Source organism: Scyliorhinus torazame, chromosome 6 (genome assembly GCF_047496885.1).
Source record: "Scyliorhinus torazame isolate Kashiwa2021f chromosome 6, sScyTor2.1, whole genome shotgun sequence".
NCBI lineage: Eukaryota > Metazoa > Chordata > Chondrichthyes > Carcharhiniformes > Scyliorhinidae > Scyliorhinus > Scyliorhinus torazame.
This window is the reverse complement of record NC_092712.1, coordinates 14750320-14771674: the sequence shown is the minus strand read 5'-3', so window position 1 is coordinate 14771674 and position 21355 is coordinate 14750320. Positions and strand designations below refer to the sequence as shown.

Below are 21355 nucleotides of genomic sequence, written 5' to 3'. Positions count from 1 at the left end.
GTCAGTCAAACTCTGACCCCCCCCAGGCAGTCAAACTCTGACCCCACCCCAGTCAGTCAAACTCTGACCCCCCCCCAGTCAGTCAAACTCTGACCCCCCCCCCAGTCAGTCAAACTCTGACCCCCCCCCCACCAGTCAGTCAAACTCTGACCCCCCCCAGGCAGTCAAACTCTGACCCCCCCCCCAGTCAGTCAAACTCTGACCCCCCCCCCCCAGTCAGTCAAACTCTGACCCCCCCCAGGCAGTCAAACTCTGACCCCCCCCCCCAGTCAGTCAAACTCTGACCCCCCCCCCCAGTCAGTCAAACTCTGACCCCCCCCCCAGTCAGTCAAACTCTGACCCCCCCCAGTCAGTCAAACTCTGACCCCCCCCCCAGTCAGTCAAACTCTGACCCCCCCCCCACCAGTCAGTCAAACTCTGACCCCCCCCAGGCAGTCAAACTCTGACCCCCCCCCCCAGTCAGTCAAACTCTGACCCCCCCCCCCAGTCAGTCAAACTCTGACCCCCCCCAGGCAGTCAAACTCTGACCCCCCCCCCCCGTCAGTCAAACTCTGACCCCCCCCCCCAGTCAGTCAAACTCTGACCCCCCCCCCAGTCAGTCAAACTCTGACCCCCCCCCCCCAGTCAGTCAAACTCTGACCCCCCCCCCCCCCAGTCAGTCAAACTCTGACCCCCCCCCCCACCAGGCAGTCAAACTCTGACCCCCCCCAGGCAGTCAAACTCTGACCCCCCCCCCCAGTCAGTCAAACTCTGACCCCCCCCAGGCAGTCAAACTCTGACCCCCCCCCCCAGTCAGTCAAACTCTGACCCCCCCCCCAGTCAGTCAAACTCTGACCCCCCCCAGTCAGTCAAACTCTGACCCCCCCCCAGTCAGTCAAACTCTGACCCCCCACCCCAGTCAGTCAAACTCTGACCCCCCACCCCAGTCAGTCAAACTCTGACCCCCCCCCAGTCAGTCAAACTCTGACCCCCCCCCCCCCCAGTCAGTCAAACTCTGACCCCCCCCCAGTCAGTCAAACTCTGACCCCCCCCCCAGTCAGTCAAACTCTGACCCCCCCCCCAGTCAGTCAAACTCTGACCCCCCACCCCAGTCAGTCAAACTCTGACCCCCCACCCCAGTCAGTCAAACTCTGACCCCCCACCCCAGTCAGTCAAACTCTGACCCCGCCCCCAGTCAGTCAAACTCTGACCCCCCACCCCAGTCAGTCAAACTCTGACCCCCCACCCCAGTCAGTCAAACTCTGACCCCGCCCCCAGTCAGTCAAACTCTGACCCCCCACCCCAGTCAGTCAAACTCTGACCCCCCACCCCCAGTCAGTCAAACTCTGACCCCCCCCCCCAGTCAGTCAAACTCTGACCCCGCCCCCCCAGTCAGTCAAACTCTGACCCCCCCCCCCAGTCAGTCAAACTCTGACCCCCCCTCCCCCCAGTCAGTCAAACTCTGACCCCCCCCCCCAGTCAGTCAAACTCTGACCCCCCCTCCCCCCAGTCAGTCAAACTCTGACCCCCCCTCCCCCCAGTCAGTCAAACTCTGACCCCCCCTCCCCCCAGTCAGTCAAACTCTGACCCCCCCCCCCCCCCAGTCAGTCAAACTCTGACCCCCCCCCCCCCCAGTCAGTCAAACTCTGACCCCCCCCCCCCCAGTCAGTCAAACTCTGACCCCCCCTCCCCCCAGTCAGTCAAACTCTGACCCCCCCTCCCCCCAGTCAGTCGGTCGGTCGGTCGGAATGACCGTTTCACCCTGTCACGGCTGCACTGACTGGACTCACTCGGGCGGCGAGTTGTGTCCGGTCAGTCCGGACTCGGGCGGCGGGTTGTCCGGTCAGTCCGGACTCGGGCGGCGGGTTGTCCGGTCAGTCCGGACTCGGGCGGCGGGTTGTCCGGTCAGTCCGGACTCGGGAGGCGGGTTGTCCGGTCAGTCCGGACTCGGGAGGCGGGTTGTCCGGTCAGTCCGGACTCGGGAGGCGGGTTGTCCGGTCAGTCCGGACTCGGGCGGCGGGTTGTCCGGTCAGTCCGGACTCGGGCGGCGGGTTGTCCGGTCAGTCCGGACTCGGGCGGCGGGTTGTCCGGTCAGTCCGGACTCGGGCGGCGGGTTGTCCGGTCAGTCCGGACTCGGGCGGCGGGTTGTCCGGTCAGTCCGGACTCGGGCGGCGGGTTGTCCGGTCAGTCCGGACTCGGGCGGCGGGTTGTCCGGTCAGTCCGGACTCGGGCGGCGGGTTGTCTCCGGGCGGCGGGTTGTCTCCGGGCAGTGGGTTGGGGCCGGTCACTCTGGATTCCGGACAGCCGTGGCTCCTCCGAACGCTGCCAAGTCCCGCCCTTTGCCAGCCTGGTCCAATCAGAGACGGCGGACCCCGCTTTGGCATCCAATCGCAGAGCATCGTCACAAAGGCTTCGCTCAACCGCACGTGGGCAGGCTAGCCAACGAATCAAAGAGGCCGCTTTAAACCGCCGTCCAATAAGAAGCGCCTAGATCGGAGCTGGTTCAGCCAATCCTCTCACAGCTTGAATCTGATAGGCCCTACTCTGACCGATGGGCAGAACGATCACCAACCCCGTATCTGATTGGCGACAGGCACCAACCAATGGGCAGCTTCATAATGTGTTGACCTGTGATTAGAGTAATGTCTCCTTTGTTCTGATTGGTCCAGCAACTATCCAATAGGATGTCTCAGATTTCCACCGCCCACATATTTATTGGTTCCCCTACAGACATGAAACGAACTCTTCAGTGACAGAATAATTGTCTATCTGCTGTTCGTACACATACTGACCAAGAAAGATGGGCAACTCCGTTCACAGATTCTCTATTCTATAATCTAAATCAGCCGGATGATAACTGGACTACATTTCCCAGAGTGCAATCTGTCCGCCAGACTGACAATTAGATCCCGTCTGTGACTGAGGCATGCCGGGGGATATAGTTCCTGTTCCCGGCAGGCGCCGCGCGCATATCAGGGGTTGTGGGAGGTGAAGTCCATTTCCGGCTCCGGGCGGGGTGCCTAATAAGATGGCGGGGATGGAGCTGCTGTCGGATCAGGGTTACCGGATCGACGGACGGAAATCCACCGAGCTGAGGAAAATCCAGGCGCGTATGGGGGTATTCGCGCAGGCCGATGGCTCTGCTTATATCGAACAGGGAAACACCAAGGCGCTGGCGGTGGTTTATGGCCCGCACGAGGTGAGAGAGCAACTGCGCATGCGCAGGAACTGCGGCAGCGCCCGTCAGTGCGCATGTGCACCGACAGCAATGGGTTAGATACAGAGTAAAGCTCCCTCTACACTGTCCCCATCAAACACTCCCAGGACAGGTACAGCACGGGGTTAGATACAGAGTAAAGCTCCCTCTGCACTGTCCCCATCAAACACTCCCAGGACAGGTACAGCACGGGGTTAGATACAGAGTAAAGCTCCCTCTACACTGTCCCCATCAAATACCCCCAGGACAGGTACAGTATGGGGTTAGATACAAAGTAAAGCTCCGTCTACACTGTCCCCAGCAAACACTCCCAGGACAGGTACAGTACGGGGTTAGATACAAAGTAAAGCTCCCTCTACACTGTCCCCATCAAACACTCCCAGGACAGGTACAGTACGGGGTTAGATACAAAGTAAAGCTCCGTCTACACTGTCCCCAGCAAACACTCCCAGGACAGGTACAGTACGGGGTTAGATACAAAGTAAAGCTCCCTCTACACTGTCCCCATCAAACACTCCCAGGACAGGTACAGTACGGGGTTAGATACAAAGTAAAGCTCCGTCTACTCTGTCCCCAGCAAACACTCCCAGGACAGGTACAGTACGGGGTTAGATACAAAGTAAAGCTCCCTCTACACTGTCCCCATCAAACACTCCCAGGACAGGTACAGTACGGGGTTAGATACAAAGTAAAGCTCCCTCTACACTGTCCCCAGCAAACACTCCCAGGATAGGTACAGCACGGGGTTAGATACAGAGTAAAGCTCCCTCTACACTGTCCCCGTCAAACACTCCCAGGACAGGTACAGCACGGGGTTAGATACAGAGTAAAGCTCCCTCTACACTGTCCCCATCAAATACTCCCAGGGCAGCACGGTAGCATTGTGGAGGGGCAGCACGGTAGCATTGTGGATAGCACAATTGCTTCACAGCTCCAGGGTCCCAGGTTCGATTCCCGGCTTGGGTCACTGTCTGCACATCCTCCCCGTGTGTGCGTAGGTTTCCTCTGGGTGCTCCGGTTTCCTCCCACAGTCCAAAGATGTGCAGGTTAGGTGGATTGGCCAATGATAAATTGCCCATAGTGTCCAAAATTGCCCTTCGTGTTGGGTGGGGTTACTGGGTTATGGGGATAGGGTGGAAGTGTTGACCTTGGGTAGGGGGCTCTTTCCAATAGCTGGTGCAGACTTGATGGGCCGAATGGCCTCCTTCTGCACTGTAAATTCTATGACAGGTACAGCACGGGGTTGGATACAGTCTAAAGCTCCCTCTATACTGTCCCCATCAAACACTCCCAGGACAGGCACAGCACGGGATTAGATACAGAGTAAAGCTCCCTCTACACTGTCCCCACCAAACACCCCCAGAACAGGTACAGCACTGGGTTAGACACAGAGTAAAGCTCCCTCGACACTGTCCCCATCAAACACTTCCAGGACAGGTACAGCACGGGGTTAGGTACAGAGTAAAGCTCCTTCTACACTGTCCCCATCAAACATTCCCAGGACAGTACAGCACTGGGTTAGATAAAGAGTGGTTGGTGTGTCTCTGTTGGTTGTGTGTGATTTCTGGTCTCTGTTTCCTTTCAGTTTCGTGGTGCTCGCAGTAAAGCCCTTCACGACAAGGCGATGGTGAATTGTCAGTACAGCATGGCGACCTTCAGCACGGGTGAGCGTAAGAGGCGGCCTCATGGTGATCGAAAATCCTCTGAGATGACCTTACATCTGAAACAGACGTTTGAAGCTGCTATTTTAACTCAGCTTTACCCAAGATCCCAGATTGACATCTACGTTCAGGTATGCTGAAGCATGATGCCTTCCATGAACTCTCACCCTGGCTGTATGTTTTCAGCTGTGTTCCGGGGATCAGTGCAGACATTCTGTTTCTCAAAGACCTCCCAACACTTTCTGTGATCATTAATGCTTCAATATTTGTTCCATATCCTGCACCTGGGCACAGTGGTTAGCACTGTTGCTTCACAGTTCCAGGGTCCTAGGTTCGATTCCGGCTTGGGTCACTGTCTGTGTGGAGTCTGCATGTTCTCCCTGTGTCTGCGTGGGTTTCCTCCGGGTGCTCCGGTTTCCACCCACAGTCCAAAAGATGTGCAGGTTAGGTGGATTGGCCATGATAAATTGCCCTTAGTGTCCAAAAAGGTTAGATGGGGTTACGGGGATAGGGTGGAGGTGTGGGCTTCAGTGGGGTGCTCTTTCCAAGGACCACCTTCTGCACTGTAAATTCTATGATCTGATTGGATTCTGGTAAGAAGTCTTATAACACCAGGTTAAAGTCCAACAGGTTTGTTTCGATGTCACTAGCTTTCGGAGTGCTGCTCCTTCCTCGGGTGAATGAAGAGGTATGTTCCAGAAACATATATATAGTCAGATTTAAAGATGCCAGATAATGCTTGGAATACGAGCATTAGCAGGTGATTAAATCTTTTTACAGATCCAGAGATGGGGTAACCCCAGGTTAAAGAGGTGTCAATTGTGTCAAGCCAGGACAGTTGGTAGGATTTCGCAGGCCAGATGGTGGGGGATGAATGTAATGCGACAAGCATCCTGCAGAGGGCAGTAGAGCGGAGCTGCTGATTGGCTGTTGCGAGGGAAATTTGCATACCTCCGTTGTGGTCACCCTAACTTGACGGTAGTTTGTGGAGGAGCTGTTGTCAAGTGACACTCAAACCTGAAACACTTCTTCAGTGTTTCCCTCCCTACCCCCTCCTCTAACCAAAAAAAAACAACCGCTGTAAAGATCAAGAGGAAGGCTCGAGGGCAGGTAGAAGTAGAAAGAAGTTGAACCGTGACGTCACAGTCTGCAGGTAAGGGATTGGCTGGTGACTGGTAAGTAGTGTTTCTTTTAATTTCTCTCAGGTGTTATCGTGCAGGGCGCGGAGGTTGCTGAGTGAGTGCTTGCTGAGAAGGGGAGTGAATAACAGGTAAGCTCTTTTTCTTTTTTTTATCTAGAGGGGATGGCAGAGAAGGTAGTGCAATGTTCCTCCTGCAGAATGTTTGAGGTGAGGGACGCCGTCAGTGTACATGCTGATTTCATCTGTGGGAAGTGCACCAATTCCCAGCTCCTCAGAAACCGCATTAGGGAACTGGAGCTGGATGAACTTCGGATCATTCAGGAGGCAGAGGTGGTCATAGATAGAAGCTTCAGGGATGTAGTTACTCCGAAGAATAAAGATAGATGGGTGATGGTGAGAGTGGCTGGGAGGAAGCAGTCAGTACAGGGATCCCCTGTGGTCGTTCCCCTTAGTAACAAGTATATCGCTTTGGATACTGTTGGGGAGGGGGACTTATCAGGGGTAAGCCATGGGGTCCAGGTCTCTGGCACAGAGTCTGTCCCTGTTGCTCAAAAGGGAAGGGGGAAGAGGAGTAGAGCATTAGTCATTGGAGACTCCATAGTTAGGGGGATAGATAGGAGATTCTGTGGGAACGAGAGAGGCTCCAGGTTGGTGTGTTGCCTCCCAGGTGCCAGGGTGCGTGATGTCTCTGCTCGTGTTTTCTGGGTCCTTAAGGGGGCGGGGGAGCAGCCCAAGTCGTGGTCCACATAGGTACCAACGACATAGGTAGGAAAAGGGATAGGGATGTAAGGCAGGAATTCAGGGAGCTAGGGTGGAAACTTAGAGCTAGGACAAGCAGAGTTGTTATCTCTGGGTTGTTACCCGTGCCACGTGATAGCGAGACGAGGAATAGGGAAAGAGAGGAGTTGAACACGTGGCTACAGGGATGGTGCAGGAGGGAGGGTTTCTGATTTCTGGATAATTGGGGCTCATTCTGGGGTCGGTGGGACTTCTACAAATGGGATGGTCTACACCTGGACCAGAAGGGTACCAATATCCTGGGGGGGAAATTTGCTAATGCTCTTCGGGAGGGTTTAAACTAGTTCAGCAGGGGCTTGGGAACCTGAATTGTAGCTCCAGTATACAGGAGGTTGAGAGTAGTGAGGTCATGAGTAAGGTTTCAAAGTTGCAGGAGTGTACCGGCAGGCAGGAAGGTGGTTTAAAGTGTGTCTTCTTCAATGCCAGGAGCATCCGGAATAAGGTGGGTGAACTTGCGGCATGGGTTGGTACCTGGGACTTTGATGTTGTGGCCATTTCGGAGACATGGATAGAGCAGGGACAGGAATGGTTGTTGCAGGTGCCGGGGTTTAGATATTTCAGTAAGCTCAGGGAAGGTGGTAAAAGAGGGGGAGGGGTGGCATTGTTAGTCAAGGACAGTATTACGGCGGCAGAAAGGACGTTTGATGAGGACTCGTGTACTGAGGTAGTATGGGCTGAGGTTAGAAACAGGAAAGGAGAGGTCACCCTGTTAGGGGTTTTCTATAGGCCTCCGAAAAGTTCCAGAGATGTAGAGGAAAGGATTGCAAAGTTGATTCTGGATAGGAGCGAAAGCAACAGGGTAGTTGTTATGGGGCACTTTAACTTTCCAAATATTGACTGGAAACGCTATAGTTCGAGTACTTTAGATGGGTCCGTTTTTGTCCAATGTGTGCAGGAGGGTTTCCTGACACAGTATGTAGATAGGCCGACGAGAGGCGAGGCCATATTGGATTTGGTACTGGGTAATGAACCAGGACAGGTGTTCGATTTGGAGGTAGGTGAGCACTTTGGTGATAGTGACCACAATTCCATTACGTTTACTTTAGTGATGGAAAGGGATAGGTATATTTGAGGATTCTTTTGCAGCCAGTCCGGATGAAATGATCAGTCGAACACCTCGTTACTTTAACATATGTTTATTTCTCGGCCGGGGCTAAGACCACTGTATCTCTTGAGAGTTACAACAGCAAGCCAAAATCAATGCATCTAACAGCAGTTCTTATACATTTTTGGTTCATTGCTGAGGGCAGCCCCCACGCATTTCTATCTGAGCTTTCAACTCAATTATAATTCAGCCCCCTCAATTATAATTATCTTTAAGCGTAGTGCACCCATTCCCAAGGCCGTTACTGCAATTTGTCTGGTACAAAAACAAGTGATTACAGCCTGCTACCAAAAAACCCTGTCTTGACATTTCTTCACACAAAGCTTTATCTAACATTTTGTTTTTCCCATAAAGTTCCAATCCACCTTCAGCCAAACTCTCATTGATCCATCATCAGCCAAACTCTCATGTACCGCAGGGCAAGAGTTATATCTGGGGGATAGGCAATTATGATGCGATGAGGCAAGACTTAGGATGCATCGGATGGAGAGGAAAACTGCAGGGGATGGGCACAATGGAAATGTGGAGCTTGTTCAAGGAACAGCTACTGCGTGTCCTTGATAAGTATGTACCTGTCAGGCAGGGAGGAAGTGGTCGAGCAAGGGAACCGTGGTTTACTAAGGCAGTCGAAACACTTGTCAAGAGGAAGAAGGAGGCTTATGTAAAGATGAGACATGAAGGTTCAGTTAGGGCGCTCGAGAGTTACAAGTTAGCTAGGAAGGACCTAAAGAGAGAGCTAAGAAGAGCCAGGAGGGGACATGAGAAGTCTTTGGCAGGTAGGATCAAGGATAACCCTGAAGCTTTCTATAGATATGTCAGGAATAAAAGAATGACTAGGGTAAGAGTTGGGCCAGTCAAGGACAGTAGTGGGAAGTTGTGCTTGGAGTCCGAGGAGATAGGAGAGGTGCTAAATGAATATTTTTCGTCAGTATTCACACAGGAAAAAGACAATGTTGTCGAGGAGAATACTGAGATTCCGGCTACTAGACTAGAAGGGCTTGAGGTTCAGAAGGAGGAGGTGTTAGCAATTCTGGAAAGTGTGACAATAGATAAGTCCGCTGGGCCGGATGGGATTTATCCTAGGATTCTCTGGGAAGCTAGGGAGGAGATTGCTGAGCCTTTGGCTTTGATCTTTAAGTCATCTTAGTCTACAGGAATAGTGCCAGAAGACTGGAGAATTGCAAATGTTGTCCCCTTGTTCAAGAAGGGGAGTAGAGACAACCCTGGTAACTGTAGACCAGTGAGCCTTACTTCTGTTGTGGGCAAAATCTTGGAAAGGTTTATAAGAGATAGGATGTATAATCATCTGGAAAGGAATAATTTGATTAGACATAGTCAACACGGTTTTGTGAAGGGTAGGTCGTGCCTCACAAACCTTATTGAGTTCTTTGAGAAGGTGACCAAACAGGTGGATGAGGGTAAAGCAGTTGATGTGGTGTATGTGGATTTCAGTAAAGCGTTTGATAAGGTTCCCCACGGTAGGCTATTGCAGAAAATACGGAAGCATGGGATTCAGGGAGATTTAGCAGTTTGGATCAGAAATTGGCTAGCTGGAAGAAGACGAAGGGTGGTGGTTGATGGGAAGTGTTCAGACTGGAGTCCAGTTACTAGTGGTGTACCACAAGGATCTGTTTTGGGGCCACTGCTGTTTGTCATTTTTATAAATGACCTGGAGGAGGGTGTAGAAGGATAGGTGAGTAAATTTGCAGATGACACTAAAGTCGGTGGAGTTGTGGACAGTGCGGAAGGATGTTACAAGTTACAGAGGGACATAGATAAGCTGCAGCGCTGGGCTGAGAGGTGGCAAATGGAGTTTAATGCAGAAAAGTGTGATGTGATACATTTTGGAAGGAATTACAGGAAGACGGAATACTGGGCTAATGATAAGATTCTTGAAAGTGTGGATGAGCAGAGAGATCTCGGTGTCCATGTACACAGATCCCTGAAAGTTGCCACTCCGGTTGAGAGGGTTGTTAAGAAGGCGTACGGTGTGTTAGCTTTTATTGGTAGAGGGATTGAGTTTTGGACCCATGAGGTCATGTTGCAGCTGTACAAAACTCTGGTGCGGCCGCATTTGGAGTATTGCGTGCAATTCTGGTCGCCGCATTATGGGAAGGATGTGGAAACATTGGCGAGGGTGCAGAGGTGATTTACCAGAATGTTGCCTGGTATGGAGGGAAGATCTTATGAGGAAAGGCTGAGGGACTTGAGGCTGTTTTCGTTAGAGAGAAGAAGGTTAAGCGGTGACTTAATTGAGGCATACAAGATGATCAGAAGATTGGATAGGGCGGACAGTGAGAGCCTTTTTCCTCGGATGGTGATGTCTAGCACGAGGGGACATACCTTTAAATTGAGGGTAGATAGATATAAGACAGATGTCAGAGGTAGGTTCTTTACTCATAGAGTAGTAAGGGTGTGGAATGCCCTGCCTGCAACAGTAGTGGACTCGCTAACACTAAGGGCATTCAAATGGTCATTGGATAGACATATGGACGATAAGGGAATAGAGTAGATGGGCTTTAGAGTGGTTTCACAGGTCGGCGCAACATCAAGGGCCGAAGGGCCTGTACTGCGCTGTTATGTTCTATGAATCCCAGGTCCCAGTTGAGGCCGCACTCGTGTGTGGAACTTGGCTATAAGTTTCTACTCGGCGATTCTGCGTTGTCGCGCGTCCTGAAGGCCGCCTTGGAGAACACTTACCTGGAAATCAGAGGCTGAATGCCCTTGACTGCTGAAGTGTTCCCCGACTGGAAGGGAACATTCCTGCCTGGTGATTGTCGCGCGACAACGAATGAACGGACATCGCGTGACAATCACCAGGCAGGAATGTTCCCTTCCAGTCGGGGAACACTTCAGCAGCCAAGGGCATTCAGCCTCTGATCTCCGGGTAAGAGTTCTCCAAGGCGGGTGAAAGCAGAACTAGGGGGCATAGCCTCAAAATAAGGGGAAGTAGATTTAGGACTGAGTTTAGGAGGAACTTCTTCACCCAAAGGGTTGTGAATCTATGGAATTCCTTGCCCAGTGAAGCAGTAGAGGCTCCTTCATTAAATGTTTTTAAGATAAAGATAGATAGTTTTTTGAAGAATAAAGGGATTAAGGGTTATGGTGTTCGGGCCGGAAAGTGGAGCTGAGTCCACAAAAGATCAGCCATGATCTCATTGAATGGCGGAGCAGGCTCGAGGGGCCAGATGGCCTACCCCTGCTCCTAGTTCGTATGTTCTTAAGGCGGCCTTCAGGACAACGCAGAATCGCCCAGCAGAAACTTCTAGCCAAGTTCCGCACACACGAGTGTGGCCTCAAGCGGGACCTGGGATTCATGTCGCAGTACATTCATCCCCCACCATCTGGCCTGCGAAACCCTACCAACTGTCCTGGCTTGACACAATTCACACCTCTTTAACCTGGGGTTACCCCATCTCTGGATCTGTAAAGATTTAATCACCTGCTAATGCTCGCATTCCAAGCATTGTCTGGCATCTTTGAATCTGTCTGTATATATGTTTCTGGAACATACCTCTTCATTCACCTGAGGAAGGAGCAGTGCTCCGAAAGCTAGTGACATCGAAACAAACCTGTTGGACTTTAACCTGGTGTTGTAAGACTTCGTACTGTGCTCACCCCAGTCCAACGCCGGCATCTCCACATCATTGGATTCTGCCAGTGATGGAAAAGTTGGTCATCGCCAGCCACTGACCTGCTGTTCATTCACCATTTGTTTTGCTGCCTACGTTTTCTGGCTCGTTGAAGTCAGCCTGACCTAAGATAAACACAAATTATTTCCTCTGGGGAGGGGGGAATTGTGTAAATGGAGCTGAGGTCCAGATCAGTTATGATATAACAGAATGATGTAACAGGCTGAAGAGGGCTGAGTGACCTGATCCTGTGTAATAACCTCAAGGAGGGGATGTTTGGTCTACTTCTCGTGTGTAACAGGCTGGAGGGGCTGAATGGCCTCCTGTGTAACAGGCTGGAGGGGCTGAATGGCCTCCTCCTGTGTAACAGGCTGGAGGGACTGAATGGCCTCCTGTGTAACAGGCTGGAGGGGCTGAATGGCCTCCTCCTGTGTAACAGGCAGGAGGGGCTGAATGGCCTCCTCGTGTGTAACAGGCTGGAGGGGCTGAACTGCCTCCTGTGTAACAGGCTGGAGGGGCTGAATGGCATCCTCAGTGTGTAACAGGCTGGAGGGGCTGAATGGCCTGTGTAACAGGCTGGAGGGGCTGAATGGCCTCCTCCTGTGTAACAGGCTGGAGGGACTGAATGGCCTCCTGTGTAACAGGCAGGAGGGGCTGAATGGCCTCCTCCTGTGTAACAGGCAGGAGGGGCTGAATGGCCTCCTCGTGTGTAACAGGCTGGAGGGGCTGAACGGCCTGTGTAACAGGCTGGAGGGGCTGAACGGCCTCCTCATGTGTAACAGGCTGGAGCGGCTGAATGGCCTCCTCGTGTGTAACAGGCTTGAGGGGCTGAATGGCCTCCTCCTGTGTAACAGGCTGGAGATGCTGAATGGCCTACTCCTGTGTAACAGGCTGGAGGGGCTGAACGGCCTCCTCCTGTGTAACAGGCTGGAGGGGCTGAATGGCCTTCAGTTCCTAAGGCTAAGTGGAAATTCGCCAATGTGACTGAATTAATCTGCGGTGTTGCTCGGGGAGCTGTTGGTGCCAGCGCCAAGGTTAGACCGATGGGTCCCTCCCTCAACATCACAGAACAGACCAGAAAGAGATGGCGTTTCTGCACCCATTCGCCCCATGGGAATCAAACCTCCCTGGGTATTAATCCCCCTCCCCACATCCCTGAGTATTAATCCCCCTCCCCGTTCACATCCCCGGGTATTAATCCCCCTCCCCGCATCCCTGGGTATTAATCACCCTCCCCATTCACATCCCCGGGTATTAATCCCCCTCCCTACATCCCTGGGTATTAATCTCCATTCACATCCCTGGGTATTAATCCCCCTCCCCACATCTCTGGGTACTAATCCCCCTCCCCATTCACATCCCTGAGTATTAATCCCCCTCCCCATTCACATCCCGGGGTATTAATCCCCCTCCCCGTTCATGTCCCCGGGTATTAATCCCCCTCCCCATTCACATCCCCGGGTATTAATCCCCCTCCCCGTTCATGTCCCCGGGTATTAACCCCCCTCCCCGTTCACATCCCCGGGTATTAATCCCCCTCCCCGTTCACATCCCCGGGTATTAATCCCCCTCCCCGCTCACATCCCCGGGTACTAATGCCCCTCCCCGTTCACATCCCTGGGTATTAATGCCCCTCCCCGTTCACATCCCCGGGTATTAATCCCCCTCCCCGTTCACATCCCTGGGTATTAATCCCCCTCCCCGTTCACATCCCCGAGTATTAATGCCCCTCCCCGTTCACATCCCCGGGTATTAATCCCCTTCCCCGTTCACATCCCCGGGTATTAATCCCCCTCCCCGGGTATTAATGCCCCTCCCCGTTCACATCCCCGGGTATTAATCCCCTTCCCCGTTCACATCCCCGGGTATTAATCCCCTTCCCCGTTAACATCCCTGGGTATTAATCCCCTTCCCTGTTTACATCCCCGGGTATTAATCCCCCTCCCCGTTCACATCCCCGGGTATTAATCCCCCTCCCCGTTCACATCCCCGGGTATGAATCCCCCTCCCCGTTCACATCCCCGGGTATGAATCCCCCTCCCCGTTCACATTCCCGGGTATTAATCCCCGTTCACATCCCGGGAATTCATCTCTCCTCTGTTGACGTCTCGTTTTTTTCTCCTCCACAGATCCTGCAGGCGGACGGCGGGAACTATTGCGCCTGCGTTAATGCAGCAACTCTGGCGGTGATTGACGCAGGGATCCCCATGCGGGACTATGTGTGCGCGTGTTCCACAGGTTTTATCGAGGACAGTCCCTTGGTGGATCTCAGCTACATCGAGGAATCTACAGGGGGCCCCCAGGTGGCACTGGCTCTGCTCCCCAAGTCCCAGCAGATCGCCTTGCTGGAAATGAACTCGAGATTACATGAGGACCACCTGGAGAAAGTGGTAGACGCAGCGGCCAAAGCGTGCGGGGATGTGTATGCCGTGCTGGACCGCGTGGTCAGGGAGCACGTGCAGGAAGTTACCACACTGGTGGGGGAGTGATGGACTGTAGAGATGGACTGTTCCATGTTGTAGTGCCTCCATGTTGTCGTGCAAACCTTTGGGTGTGTATGAGATCCCCTCAATAAAAGTATTACTTTTCTTTATATTTAAGGATTATGACAAAACTTTGTACCTTCCTAACTCTGCATCATTTGTAAAATGTGCGAGTAACACAGCTCTGTTCCTGATTATCCCTGGAAAGGACACGGGGGACAGGTTATCGAAGCTTCAGTGAGTCTTTGGAACTCCCTTCCCCAGAGCAGGGGAGGCAGGGTCACCAAATATTTTTAAGGCAAAAGTAGATAGTTCTGGACTAACAAGGGAGCCGGTGCTAATCGGGGGTGGGTGAAATGTGGGGTTAAGCCGGGCTCAAGGGGCCAAATGGCCTCCTCCTCCGAATGCCTATGTTCGTGTGTATGTCTTACACATCAGGACAAATTCCATAACATCAAATTTCAAACATTCACAGCAATTCATCCCACATACTCCCTGCGTTGGAGATCTCTACTGTCTCCAGAAAATACACAAGGCCAACAACACAGCAGGCCGCCCTATCCTATCCGGCAATGGGACCCTGTGTGAAAACCTCCCTGGCTACATCGAGGGCATCTTGAAAACCATCGTACAAGGTACACCCAGCTTCTGTCGCGACACAACGGACTTCCTACAGAAACTCCGCACCCATGGACCAGTTGAACCAGGAACATTCCTTGTCACAATGGACGTCTCGGCACTCTACACCAACATCCCCCATGACAACGGCATTGCTGCAACAGCCTCAGTACTCAACACCGACAACTGCCAATCTCCAGACGCAATTCTGCAACTCATCCGCTTCATTCTGGATCACAACGTCTTCACCTTCGACAACAAGTTCTTCATCCAGACGCACGGAACAGCCATGGGGACCAAATTTGCACCTTAATATACCAACATTTTCATGCACAAGTTTGAACAAGACTTCCTCATTGCACATGTCCTTCAACCGACGTTATACACCAGACACATCAATGACATTTTTTCCTTTGGACACATGGTGAAGAATCACTAAAACGACTACACGATGACATCAATAAGTTCCATCCCACCATCAGTCTCACCATGGACTACTCTCCAAAATTGGTTGCATTCTTGGACACGCTCATCTCCATCAAGGACAGTCACCTCGGCACTTCGATTTACTGCAAGCCCACGGATAACCTCACGATGCTCCACTTCTCCAGCTTCCACTGTAAACACATTAAAGAAACCATCCCCTATGGACAAGCCCTCCTTCAAACAACCGTGCAATCTCAAACAAAACATTGTAGCAAATTACCTAGCCTTCAGAACAGCGACCACGACACCACACAATCCTGCCATGAAAATCTCTACAAGACGTGCCAGATCATCGACATGGGTGCCACCATTACACGTGAGAACACCACCCACCAGGTACGAGGTACATACTCGTGCGATTCGGCCAACATTGTCTACCTCATACGCTGCAGGAAAGGATGTCCTGAAGCGTGGTACATTGGCGAGGCCATGCAGGCGCTGCGACAACGGATGAATGGACTGTGGTAGGCTATATTAGGGGTATCGCGGTACCTAGGTGGGATGTACCTTATATTGTAGTATGAGTGGTAGAACCTGCCTGCTGGTTCCGCCCAGTAGGCTGAGCATAAGAGTCTGTGCTTCACCCACAGCAGTCATTCTGTACCGGAGCTGCTGGGGTAACTACTTGTTCATTAAAGCCTTCAATTGGACTACAATCTCGCTTCAGTAGTGATTGATTGTGCATCAATTTAATGGACAAGAATTGAAGAATGGCTGCTCTCCGCATCAAGCCAGAGTGTCTACAAATCAACCCCCACGCGGCAAATGCAGCAGCAACCTTTAAACATTGGTTGGCATGTTTCAACGGGTACATCAGGACTGCCCCGACTACCCCCACGGAGGAACAGAAAATGCAAGATCTCCACTCAAGGGTGAGCTCCGAAATCTACGCGCTTATCGAAGATGCGGACGGTTTCAAGGACGCAATGACTTTGTTAAAAGAGCACTACATCCGCACTGTGAATCAGGTATACGCTCGGCATGTTTTAGCTACTAGACGGCAGATCCCAGGGGAATCACTGGACGATTTTTACCGTGCATTGTTCGTGTTAGGTAGAAACTGTAACTGTCCACAAGTCTCAGCCAATGACCACATCGCACTCTTAAGACGGGACTTTTGTTGCGGGCATGCTGTCCTCTAAAATCCGCCAGTGATTGCTGGAAAACGACACGCTAGGGCTTGAAGAGGCACGGAAACTTGCGCACTCCCTAGATGTAGCCTCCCGCAACGCTCAGGCCCACGCTCCCGACCGCGCGGTACCCGCATGGACAGGGTGGACCCCACCCGCGGCTGTTTCCAAAACACCCTGAAATTCCCCACAAGCTTGTGCAGTGCGGCAGCCAGGAAACCCCGGGGGCGGGGGGGGGGCCCGATGCTATTTTTGCGGGCAAAACAAACACCCCCGGCAATGCTGCCTGGCCTGATCCGCAATCTGCAAGAGCTGCGGGAAGAAGGGGCACCTCGTGGCAGTATGCCAGGCCCGGTCGGCCGCCGCTGTCTCCACAGGCGAACCGGGCCCGCTGCCATTCCTCTCGCAGGCCATGTGCGATTCATGGGGGCAGCCATCTTGGATGACGTCTCAGGACCCCGACTAGGGTGGCCGTGTATCACCCGACGAGATCTCTCCGCTTCTGCCACAACTTGCCTCAGTGACACTGGACCAGTCTCGGCCCCGAATGCTTTCAACCGCTACGACATCGGTACTCATCAACGGGCACAAGACATCCTGCTTGATCGACTCTGGGAGCACGGAGAGCTTCATCCATCCCAATATGGTAAGACACTGCTCCCTCGCTGTACACCCAATTTTAAACAAAAGATCTCCCTGGCCTCTGGGTCCCACTCTGGAGATCCGGGGGTACTGCATAGCCAACCTCGCGGTCCAGGGCGTGGAGTTCAATAACTTCCGACTCTACGTCCTCCCACCATCTCTGCGCTGCCACACTCCTAGGACTGGACTTCCAGTGTAACCTGCAAAGTTTAACCTTCAAATTCGGCGGCCCCATACCCCCCCTCACTGTCTGCAGCCCCGTGACCCTCAAGGTCGACCCGCCTTCCCTGTTTGCAAACCTTGCCCCCCCCCGATTGCAAACCCGTCGCTACCAGGAGCAGACGGTACAATTCCCAGGACCGGACCTTCATTAGGTCGGAAGTCCAACGGTTACTAAAGGAAGGCATTATCGAGGCCAGCAACAGCCCCTGGAGAACTCAAGTGGCGGTTGTAAAGACCGGGGAGAAACATAGGATGGTCATAGACTACAGTCAGACCATCAACAGGTATACGCAGCTCGACGTCCCCTCTCCCCCGCATATCTGAAATGGTCAACCAGATAGCGCAATACAAGGTTTTCTCCACCATAGACCTTAAATCAGCCTACCACCAGCTCCTCATCCGCCCGGACGACCGCAAGTACACTGCATTCGAAGCAGATGGGTGACTCTACCACTTCCTAAGGGTTCCCTTTGGTGTCACAAATGGGGTCTCGGTCTTCCAACGGGAGATGGACCGAATGGTTGACCGGTACGATCTGCGGGCCATGTTCTCGTATCTCGACAATGTCACCATCTGCGGCTACAACCAGCAGGACCACGACAACAACCTCCGCAAATTCCTCCATACCGCAAAAATCCTTAACCTATAACCAGGACAAATGCGTGTTTAGCACCGATCGCCTGGGCAGCCTCGGCTACGTAGTGCATGATGGAGTCGTAGGCCCAAATCCCGAACGCATGCGACCCCTCATGGAGTTTCCCCTCCCCCAAGGCCATGAAATGTTGCCTGGGCTTATTTTCTTATTACCAGTGGGTCCCCAATTATGCGGACAAGGCCCGCCCGCTAATCCAGTCCACGGTTATTCCCCTATCAGAGGCCCGCCAGGCTTTCAGTCGCATCAAAACAGACATCGCCAGGGCGAAGATGTACGCAATCGATGAGTCCCTCCTCTTCCAGGTTGAGAGCGACGCATCAGACGTAGTTCTGGCTGCCACCCTCAATCAGGCGGGCAGACCTGTGGCCTTTTCACGCACCCGCCACGCCTCCGAAATCCGCCATTCCTCCGTCGAGAAGGAGGCCCAAGCCATCGTCGAAGCTGTGCGGCATTGGAGGCGTTACCTGGCCGGCAGGAGATTCACTCTCCTCGCTGACCAACGGTCGGTAGCCTTCATGTTTGACAATGCACAGCGGGGCAAAATTAAGAATGATAAGATCTTACGGTGGAAGATCGAGCTCTCCACTTATAATTACGAGATCTTGTATCGTCCCGGGAAGCTTAATGAGCCTCCTGATGCCCTGTCCCGTGGCACTTGTGCCAGTATACAAGTAGACCGACTCTGGACCCTCCACGACAACCTCTGCCACCCGGGGGTCACCTGGTTCTTCCACTTTGTTAAAACCCGCAATCTGCCCTACTCCATCGAGGAGGTCAGGGCCGTAACCAGAAACTGCCAAATCTGCGCGGAGTGCAAGTCGCACTTCTACAGGCCAGTGAAAGCGCACCTGGTTAAGGCTTCCCGCCCCTTTGAACGTCTCAGCGTGGATTTCAAAGGGCCCCTTCCCTCCACCGACCGCAACACTTATTTCTTAAACGTGATTGATGAGTACTCCCGGTTCCCTGTCGCCATCCCCTGTCCCGACATGACGGCTGCCACCGTCATTAAAGCCCTCCACAGCATCTTTACCCTGTTCGGTTTCCCCGCCTATATCCATAGCGATAGGGGGTCCTTCTTCATGAGTGACGAGCTGCGTCAATTCCTGCTCAGCAAGGGCGTTGCCTCCAGCAAGACGACTAGTTTCATCCCCCGGGGAAACAGGCAGGTCGAGAGGGAGAACGGGACGGTCTGGAAGGCCGTCCTACTGGCCCTATGGTCCAAGAATCTCCCAGTGTCCTGATGGCAGGAGGTCCTCCCCGATGCACTTCACTCCATCCGATCACTACAGTGTACTACTACCAACGAAACACCTCATGAACGTCTCCTTGCCTTCCCTAGGAAGTCCTCCTCGGGGACCTCGCTCCCAACATGGCTGGCAGCCCCCGGACCCATCCTACTCCGCAAACACGTACGGGCCCACAAGTCGGACCCACTGGTCGAGAGGGTACATCTCCATTCTAACCCCCAGTACGCCTATGTGGCACACCCCAACGGCTGACAAGACACGGTCTCCCTCCGGGATCTGGCCCCCGCTGGATCTCCTCTCCCCCCCCCCCCCCCCCCCCCCCCACCACCAACCCCAACCATATTTTCACCGGCGCACACCACCGCAGCCCCCTTCCCAGGAGGATCCGTCCTCCCACTGGCCCCATCCCACGGATGTGATGAAGCTGAAGAAGACACACTCCCAGAGCCACGGATGCCCGACCCGACCGGCTGTTAGTTTCATTGTAAAATTAACTTGTAAATAAGTGTCTGTAAATATGTGTATTGCATGTAAAGGCACCGAAGGGTACCGCTATTACCACTGTAAAAGCAAGGCCACCACCCACTCCAGACTCTTTTTTAAAACGGGGTGAATGTGGTAGGCTATATTAGGGGTATCGCGATACCTAGGTGGGATGTACCTTATACTGTAGTATGAGTGGTGGAACCTGCCTGCTGGTTCCGCCCAGCAGGCGGAGCATTAGAGTCTGTGTTTCACCCACAGCAGTCATTCTGTACCGGAGCTGCTGGGGTAACTACTTGTTCATTAAAGCCTTCAATTGGACTACAATCTCGCTTCAGTAGTGATTGATCATGCATCACGGACATCGCGTGACAATCACCAGGCAGGAATGTTCCCTTCCAGTCGGGGAACGCTTCAGCAGTCAAGGGCATTCAGCCTCTGATTTCCAGGTAAGCGTTCTCCAAGGCGGCCTTCAGGACGCGCGACAACGCAGAATCGCCGAGCAGAAACTTGTAGTCAAGTTCCGCACACATGAGTGCGGCCTCAACCGGGACCTGGGATTCATGTCGCATTACATTCACCCCCCCCCCCCCGCGGCCTCAACCGGGACCTGGGATTCATGTCGCATTACATTCACACCCCCCCCCCCCCCCCCCCCACCCCCACCACCATCTGGCCTGCAAAATCCTACCAACTGTCCTGGCTTGAGACAATTCACACCTCTTTAACCTGGGGTTACCCCCTCTCTGGATCTGTAAAGACTTAATTACCTGCAAATGCTCGCATTCAAAGCATTCTCTTGCATCTTTGACTTATATATATGTTTCTGGAACCTACCTCTTCATTCACCTGAGGAAGGAGCAGTGCTCCAACAGCTAGTGATCCGAAACAAACCTGTTGGACTTTAACCTGGTGTTGTAAGACTTCTTACTGTACTCACCCCAGTCCAACCCCGGCATCTCCACATCATGATGATGGAGAGTAGACTGATAGGGGGGTAATTGGCTGGGTTGGATTTGTCCTGTTTCTTGTGTACAGGACAAACCTGGGCAATTTTCCACATTGCCGGGTAGATGCCAATGTTGTAGCTGTACTGGAACAGCTTGGCTAAGGGTGCGGAGAGTTCTGGAGCACAAATCTTCAGTTCTATAGCTGGGATATTGTCAGGGCCCATAGCCCTTGCAGTATCCAGCACCTTCAGACGTTTCTTAGGACTGAGGTGAGGAGAAATTTCTTAACTACTTTCTGTGATAGTGAATTCCACAGATTCACCACTCTCTCTGGGTTGAGGCCAAAACGTTGTGTTAATTTCAAGAAGGAATTAGATACAGCTCTTGGGCTAAAGAGATATGGGGGGAAGGTGGGATCAGGGTATTGAACTTGATGATGAGCCATAATCATAATGAATGGCGTAGCAGGCTCGAAGGGCTGAATGGCCTCCTCCTCCTTCTATTTTCTATGTTTCTTGATATCACGTGGGGTGAATCGAATTGACTGAAGACTGACAGCTATGATGCTGGGAACCTTTTGAAGAAGGCTGAGATGGATCATCCACTCGGCACTTTTGACTGAAGATTGTTGCGAATGCCTCAGCCTTGTCTTTTGCACAGACGTGCTGGGCTCCTCCATCACTGAAGATGGGGATATTTGTGGAGCCTCCTCCTCCAGTGAGTTGTTTAATTGTCCACCACCATTCACGGCTGGATGTGGCAGGACTGCAGAGCTTAGATCTGACCTGTTGGTTGTGGGCAGATGCATCTGCGGCAGGCAGGTTGGTGAGGATGAGGTCAAGTATGTTTTTCCCTCTTGCTGGTTCCCTTACTACCTGCTGCAGTCCCAGTTTAGCAGCTCTGTCC

At 52.8% G+C, this 21355-nt stretch overlaps 2 protein-coding genes across 2 annotated transcripts in view; one reads left to right on the top strand and one right to left on the bottom strand.

The window, feature by feature from the left end:
• Positions 1 to 2378, bottom strand: part of oplah (5-oxoprolinase, ATP-hydrolysing) — a 167870-nt gene extending 165492 nt beyond the window's left edge. The window contains exon 1 of the mRNA XM_072510166.1: positions 1803 to 2378. The gene's annotated coding sequence lies outside the window, so the exon portion shown is untranslated. The remainder of the gene's footprint in view (positions 1 to 1802) is intronic.
• A 589-nt stretch (positions 2379 to 2967) lies between these two features.
• On the top strand, positions 2968 to 14128 carry exosc4 (exosome component 4). The gene is made up of 3 exons (XM_072507949.1): positions 2968 to 3178; positions 4782 to 4988; positions 13663 to 14128. Exons 1-3 carry the CDS (start codon positions 3008 to 3010, stop codon positions 14020 to 14022), a joined length of 738 nt encoding a protein of 245 aa, XP_072364050.1. The 5' UTR covers positions 2968 to 3007; the 3' UTR covers positions 14023 to 14128.
• The last annotated feature ends 7227 nt before the right edge of the window (positions 14129 to 21355 follow it).

What these genes read in the sequence shown, in the direction of transcription:
- exosc4 (XM_072507949.1), top strand. Translation starts at nt 3,008, where the DNA reads ATGGCGGGGATGGAGCTGCTGTCGGATCAGGGTTACCGGATCGACGGA. An exon ending in TGGTTTATGGCCCGCACGAG is followed by an intron (nt 3,179 to 4,781) that starts GTGAGAGAGCAA and finishes GTTTCCTTTCAG; the next exon opens with TTTCGTGGTGCTCGCAGTAA. An exon ending in AGATTGACATCTACGTTCAG is followed by an intron (nt 4,989 to 13,662) that starts GTATGCTGAAGC and finishes TCTCCTCCACAG; the next exon opens with ATCCTGCAGGCGGACGGCGG.